Source organism: Alosa alosa, chromosome 1 (genome assembly GCF_017589495.1).
Source record: "Alosa alosa isolate M-15738 ecotype Scorff River chromosome 1, AALO_Geno_1.1, whole genome shotgun sequence".
NCBI lineage: Eukaryota > Metazoa > Chordata > Actinopteri > Clupeiformes > Clupeidae > Alosa > Alosa alosa.
In genome coordinates this window covers 2,465,118-2,473,081 of record NC_063189.1, presented here as the reverse complement: position 1 = coordinate 2,473,081, position 7,964 = coordinate 2,465,118, and the positions used below count along the sequence as shown (strand labels likewise).

Here is a 7,964-nt window from a genome sequence, read left to right as displayed (position 1 = left end):
TTATTATTATTTATTATTACTATTAGTATTATTGGTATCATTGCTATTGTTTTGTTTAGTGCTTGAAAAGTGCTATATAAATATTTTTTATTATTATTATATTATTATTATTGGAGTTTAAAATGGACAAGAAATTACAAGTAGTATCATGAGAAACAGGGTTTAGATCATTTATTATGAATGATTTGGCGACCAATCCTAATCTAATAAAGCTCATTATTTTTCAGGATTTCACCATGGATAATGAAAGTGAGGTCCTGTTTTCTGCTCTGGATGCTCTGGACAAGAAACAATTGAAGCGGTTCAAATTTTACCTGACTAATTTATCATCCTTGCCCAGTGGATGGACACCAATTCCAAAAGGCAACCTGACCGCAGCAGACACAACAGACATTGTGGAACTAATGATACAGTATAACGGCAAGGAAAACTTGCTGAAGGGAGCAAGAGACATTCTTGGAAAAATGGGCCAGAATGACCTTCTAAGCAAAGTGGAGACTTGGATGAAACGAAAAGAGAATGTGGATCCAATGATGGAAAGGTACAGTAAGCTATAAATCCAGAATTCCCACCTGGGAAAGTACGCTATAAATCCAGAATTCCCACCTGGGAAAGTACGCTATGAATCCAGAATTCCCACCTGGGAAAGGGGCTAAGAGAACAACATTTCCATTTCCATAGAAAAATACATGGCTAATTTATGCTAGTACATCCACACTATTCCGTTTTCGTTTTAAAGCGTCCTTTTGTTTTAAATACATTCTCAGTCCACACCCATGTTTGCCTGAAGCGTGGAACACATGACCATTTTGCACAAATCACATGACCATTCACACAATTGTCAGCATTGTAAAATGCAGAATTGAACCAAAGATTGTAGATAGGTGCCTGAACTACAGATGCTACCAAAGACAGTAAAGCTAGTAAGGCTGAAATTTGGAAATATGGACAAATTATACATTCCCTGAATCCTTAGAGTCATGTCAGTATTCCAGTTGTTGTGTTTTGTGTCTGATGTTACTTGATGCTACAGGACTAAAAGAAAATAGATGATTAAGAGAGAAATTGTAGGAAAATGTATGTGAAAAAAGTTACATATTCACAAAAGAGCTTGAATGAAAGCACAGAGTGTCCCCTTAAAAATTATACCAAACACAATAATGAACCAAAATATTGTCTACAGACAGATCTGTTCAAAAATTACAACTTTTACCTCCTTGAGTGGGTACCGACATCTGGTCTGGCCCATGAGAGGTGAAAGTCAGCAAAATTCTCCTCACATACAGTAGCTCTCTGTTTGGCATGTGCCCTCAAGCCTATGTGAAGATCAGCATGCACATTCAGTCTGTTACTGAATCAACAGCAGTGCGTATCCTTATCACGCTGGCGCTCCGTAGCACGGAAAGGAAAAGTGTGTTTTGTTGGCTGTTGAGGTCAAATATCAACAACTATTTGCCAGTATTGGAGACTCCTTTAATGTTTATATTTAAATAATGTTTTATCCGTAGAATTACAGGTTTAAGGTTTTAAGGAAATAAGAACAGAACTTTGGGGATAGATGTAAGTTGTAAATGTTGATTTTTCTCCCTCTCCCTCTAAACAGTGATGAGGTCCAGGACCGGAAGAGAATCTCTCAGCTTCATAAGACTGCGATGAGGAGGAAGCTTGAATTTGTGAATGAAGGAACTGTGGAAGGAAAGAAGAGCAAGCTCAACAGGATGTACACAACACCTCAGATCGTGAGGGGAGAATGTGAGGGAGTAAATACAGAACATGAGGTTATGGAGGCAGAGCAGTTCAGATCACAGAAAAGGCCAGATACCCCATTTGACTGCAATGAACTCTTCAGTGATGGATACATTAGAACAGTGCTGACAGAAGGTGTAGGGGGCATTGGAAAAACAGTCTACATACAGAAGTTTATTCTTGACTGGGCAGAAGGGCAATCAAATCAGCAATTTGACTTTGTGTTTTTGCTGCCTTTTCGGATATTAAATTCGATTAAAGATGAACACTACTCTTTGCATAGACTTCTACTGAAATTTTACCCTGAGCTTGAGGATCTGAAGGATCCACATGCTTATACACATTGTGCTTTGTTCATATTTGATGGTCTGGATGAAAGTCAGTTGAACCTAAATTTTGAAAACACTTTGCCAGCTCAAAGTGACTCTCAAACAGTGGAGACAGCGATCACAAATCTAATAAAAGGAGAAGCCTTTCCCTCAGCAAAAATATGGATAACTTCCAGACCAGCAGCATCTAGACAGATACCATCTGAATACATTAATCAGGTGCTGGAGGCACAAGGATTTAGCGATCCTCAGAAGGAAGAGTACTTCAGGAAGAACTTGGATACAACTCTAGCCACTCGAGTCATTAAACACATAAAGACAACAAAGAGCCTCTATATCATGTGCCACATGCCACTTTTCTGTTGGATGTCAGCCATGGTGTACAAGAAGTTGGACATAACTGGCAAGTGGCAAATGAATAGCTCAGAGTTCCCAACAACCCTGACGGAAATGCTGATCCACTTCCTTCATATTCAGACGAAAATAAAAAATAAGAAACTACATGATAAATATGAAGACGGAAGGGATGAGCTTTGGGACAGACACAAAAAAAATGTTTTGAAATTGGCTAAGTTAGCACTTGAAGAATTAGATATTAAAAACTTTATGTTTTCAAGGGACCATCTGAACAAGTGTGGGATTGATGTCAAACAAACATCAGTGCACTCTGGTATATTGACTGAAATCAGCCAGGAAGTCACCGGCTTTTTTAAGAGTAGAATGTACTGCTTCATTCATCCCATCATCCAAGAATTCCTTGCCGCTCTCTATGTATTTTATGCATATGCAAAACAGGACATGAATAAGCTTAGGTCTTTGAGCAGTATCAGGTATAATGCATTACCTCTAAAAGTCCCTCTGCATGAAATTTTGAATATGGCTGTGGATGGAGCTTTGAAAAGTGCTAATGGACACTTAGACCTCTTCCTCCGCTTCCTTCTGGGACTGTCATTGGACTCCAGTCAGGAACTCTTACTTGGTCTATTGCCAGACAAAGTACGTAGTTCAAATAGTATCAAGGAAGCGTGTCGGACTATCCATGAGAAGTTCGCGGAGAATCTTCCACCTGAAAGATGCATCAATCTGTTTCACTGCTTGCTAGAAATGAAAAACACCACCCTGTACAAAGACATTAAGGACTACGGAATGTGTGGCAGGACTGACCTCTCGCCGGCCCACTGTTCGGCACTGGCCTCCCTTCTCCTGATGTCTGAGGAGCCGCTGGAGGAGTTTGATCTCCGGATGTACAAAACGTCAGAAGAGGGCTGTAGAAGACTGGTTCCTGTGGTGAAATGGTGCAAAAAAGCATTGTACGTACACTCTTAAAATGTTAAAAGCATTGTCAGTACAAATGTATTACAGTAAGTGAATTTGGGAATTGAAATGATTAACATGGTCTTTTATTGATCCAGGATATGTTTTAGGTGTAACATAAGAATGCAGGTATGGGTGAATTACTATTATAATGGACATTGTTATTGCCATTATTCACAGACTCCCATGGTGTAAACTCACCGACGCCTCATGCACAGTGATTGCCTCAGCTCTAAAGGCAAGAAATTCACAGCTTACAGAACTGGACCTTAGCTGCAATGATCTTTTTGATCCAGGAGTGATGCAGCTTTGTGAAGGACTTGCTTCTTCAAACTGTGGACTGGAAGTATTGAGGTACGGTATGTTCATAATGGGTGGTGGTATAGCTTCATCCTAGATTTGCCTCAAAGACTAGTGAAATTCAGCACAATGCATTTTCAGCATTTACTAACATGATTATTTATGTTCTACATTTAGTTTACTAGATATATGATATACACATCTATTGCCATCAACTCACAATATTCTCTCTCATAGAAGAACCATTACAGCTCCTCAGTGACTATTGAACAAATATTTACAATGTAAATGTGTATGTTATTCGTAGGCCTAAATACTGGCATGGCTGGTGATTGATAACATGATAAAACAGGAAATATTTATTATTAAATTGCTTAGCATGAATTCTGGTCAGAGTTCTTATTCATTAATATTATGTACCCTATAATGCATAGACTTGCTAGCTGCTCTCTCAGAGAAGAATCCTGCAAAAGTCTTGTGCCAGTTCTCACATCAGAAAGCAGCCATCTACAGGAATTGGACCTAAGTGATAATGACCTGGGTGATGAGGGAATTAACCACCTTCGGATCGGACTGCAGAGTGAGAACTGCAATTTGAAATCTCTGAGGTGGGTGCAATGCTGCATGGTTGTTTTTCACACAATGTGCACAGTAGTATGCACAATATAGCAGTAGTCTGTTTTTGCCAATGAATCGACTTCTTCGGAGTCCATTTATTAGAAACCTCAAGTCTTACATCCTCTCTGAAGGTGCTCGTACTTAAACTTCTGCACTCACATCCTCTGGTAGTCTCGTAGTGTTTGTAAAGTATGAATCCATTGTTACACTTAGGTGTCCTTAGCAGTGCAGTCTGAATGTTAATCCTAATTTTGTAAGTTGTTTCAGATAAAAGTATCTGTTAAATGAATAAATGTCAATGTAAAAGTTACAAGAGGACACATATTTATATTTACAAAGGTTTGAATTAATAATGTAATCCAGATATTAGAGCAGCTGTCGAAACATACTAGTTCATTGTGATTGATTTTGTTGTCTATTTTAACTGTCTTCAGAATGGGGTAAAGATGGTGATTGGAAGCTAGGGTTTGTAATAGCAGGTCAGATAATCAGAATCGGATGCACTGACATTGCAATTCATGTCATCATGTTTGTGCACAATAACATGTAAAAGATCCATATATGTATAATATACACTACCAGTAGTTTTGAAAAACCTACTCTTTTAGGTGTTATGTACAGTAGAAAGCAAAAAAGTTCCCATGCAACATGTATGGGAACTCTTTCAGGACTGTTAGAAAACCATTGCCAGTGTCTAACGTTAAGGTGTTTGAGGTAATGCCAAGAGTGTGAAATGCTGTCATTATAGCAAAAGTTGGCTGCTTTGAAGAGCCTAAAATGTAAAACATGTAAACAAACAGCTTTACCCTTATCCTGTCTGTTAATTCATGGTTTCAGTAGTATGTACTTAACATTAGACACTGGGACAGCTGACCTCCAGGAAAGCCTGGCATGGGTGCATGAGGCTAGCAACCTTATGTACAGCACTCGCAAGAGGGCACCAAATCAAGCTACGGATGACCACAATGAGCAATACCCCCAGAGTCTCTCGAGAGGGGGGAGGATGAGAGACTCGCAAGGACGGACACATCGGTACAGACCAGGACTGATACACGGCTAACGAGAAGGCTCACCCAAACCACACTGACAGGGACGGCACCAGAAGTGCGATGCCAATGTGGCAAGATATGCAAGAACACCAGAGGGCTAAAGATCCATCAAGCCAAGACCAAGTGTGAAGAGGAGGCAATTTTGTTGCAGCGCAGGGTGGCAACACCACGTCAGATGCAGGAGAACCCCAGTCAGGAGGCACCCCACAGCACTGGAGATCTCTTGGCAACGGCTTTGCCTTTGAACCACACAGTGGTCAACTCTGATGCCTCCTCAACCTCAACCTGCAAAAGACAGAGTAAAATGGGCGAAAATGAGTGGCAGCAGCTGGATGAGGATCTGTGTAAGATTCCTGAAACTGCTCTGGTAGGGGCAGCAGAACAGAAGATGGCAATGATGACGGCAATCACCTACAATGTGGCCAAGGAGCGGTTTGGTGTCGAGGAGAGGAAGACCAGCGCTCGGTTTGGTGTCGAGGAGAGGAAGACCAGCGCTCGGTTTGGTGTCGAGGAGAGGAAGACCAGCGCTCGGTTTGGTGTCGAGGAGACGGCTGGCAAGCATGGCTGTTTCCAGTGGAGGTCGGGTGCAGAGGGTTCCCAGCACAGTCGATGCGGTTTGTGCTCACTGCACTTGGCATATCTGGCAAGGAGAGGAAGACAGCTGTGCGCAGGGTTGGGAGGCAGCAGAGCGAGCCTCATGCTGGGTGTGGTTTAAGAGGGAGGAGTTGATGGGCAGTGACCTGGCCACCACTGCTGACCCGCCAGCTGGAGGGTGTAGCGGTTAAGGGTCGAAACACCCCGAGAAGGTTGGGCACCGTCTGATGACATCAGCTCCAGGCCAAAAGCCACCCACAGTCACTTTAGGGAGTGGCTGTATTTATAGCATCACGTGATGTATTCAACAACATATAGGAACGTCAGCTATTACCAACCATCCCGTATTTCCAACCTCTTACGTGTATGTGTCACTTAATATTAATTTCTATACAAACCAAGACGGCAGATTCCTAAAGAAACGCAAGCATCCACACCATACTGTAAGTGTATCTAAATTAGCCAGTGTTGGGAGTAATGCATAAAAAAAAATAATGTAATTACAGTAATGCATTGCTTTTTGCTGTAATGCAGTAATGTAAGGCATTACCAATACAATTCAGTAATATTTTACTCGGTACAATTCTCAGTAACTGAAGTTACTTTGCTTTTTTATCCAAAATTGAGAAATGCTCAATTGGCTCAAAAGTCATCTATGCTGGTCCTGGAATTTGATTGCCTTGTTTAGATGACTGTAAAAAGGGAATTATGACCGCCGCACAGCGAAGCGGCGGTCATATAGGTTTAGTCAGATTTTTTTTCTTTTTTCTTTTTCGCATGCCCAAATTTCCGTCAAGGATTCCCGGGACACTGAAAGACCGGGGTACACAAAACTTGGTGGGCATGTAACTATCGTTTTTCGTTTTGATCTGTAGACCCCCCGCTGGACTGGACCCCCCGAAAGGAGGGTAGGGCAGACACAGTTCTCTGTGAATATCTTGAGAACTGTAGGGCCTAGGATGACCATTTTTTTTTCTGTATGTTTGCCTCCAGGGGTCGTGTAAACCCATTCCATATGCACACATGTGCATAAACAGATACACACGCACACACATACATTCACAGTAATCCTACAGTACGTATGACACATACTCACACAGTAGACAAATATGCATGCATGCACATGCACACACACACACAGGCACATAAACAGGCAAACACACACATGCACACACACACACACACACACACACCCCACACACACATAAACATAAACATGTACACGCACACATGCACACAATTCAAGAATTTCTCAGAATTATGACCAGGCAAGATGGGGGTGGGGTTGTATAAAATGTATATTACTTGTGAAATCTATGAACTAATCATGTTTTGGTACTTGTTGTCTAGCAGATACCAGTGAGAATTGAGTGTGCATAATGCAATTCAGTGAGACAGTTAGAATCATATATGCCTTTCAGCGTGACTTATTTTTGTGGAAAACGTGCTGAACTGGGCGGCGGTCATATTTTGTACCGCTCTGCGGTACATCTAGTTTAACTGCTGTTGCATCCCTTGACATGCCATCTCCTTTTCCCTCTTTCTTTTTCTATTTTTTTTAGTCGTCAACAGCTTTTTTTTTTTGCTGTATCCATCTTTTCCCATAGACGGCAACTCACTACTCGTAGGCCTATCTGCTCGCCCAGCACTCACGGCCCCCCACTCCCTCTTCTATGTCAAAATTCTAGATGGAATCTTATGAGATAGGGCGCCTACTCTAGCCTGTTAGTCCTCTAAAATGTTATAGACCATTGAGAAAATGTTGAAATGATTTAAAAACAGACAGCAGTAGCTACATATAGAAAATACCAAATATATGGCAAGCGCAATAAATGCGTTTTGGTGACGTCACATATTACAAAGTGTAATCGCAGCCTTTGCGGTTTGAAAATCGTGTTTCATCATATCGCGATATTATCGCAAATGCAATAAATCGTTCAGCCCTAAACCAAACTAGATTTTGTTCAAATCTACACAATTTTCGAACAACATAGTTGGTAATTGGCACGTTTAC

General features: G+C 41.2%; 1 protein-coding gene across 1 annotated transcript; it reads left to right on the top strand.

Moving 5' to 3' along the window:
• The first annotated feature begins 23 nt into the window (after positions 1-23).
• Positions 24-6,141, top strand: LOC125292855 (NACHT, LRR and PYD domains-containing protein 3-like). The gene is made up of 5 exons (XM_048240339.1): positions 24-541; positions 1,604-3,385; positions 3,570-3,743; positions 4,124-4,297; positions 5,232-6,141. Exons 1-5 carry the CDS (start codon positions 177-179, stop codon positions 5,365-5,367), a joined length of 2,631 nt encoding a protein of 876 aa, XP_048096296.1. The 5' UTR covers positions 24-176; the 3' UTR covers positions 5,368-6,141.
• Positions 6,142-7,964: the final 1,823 nt, after the last annotated feature.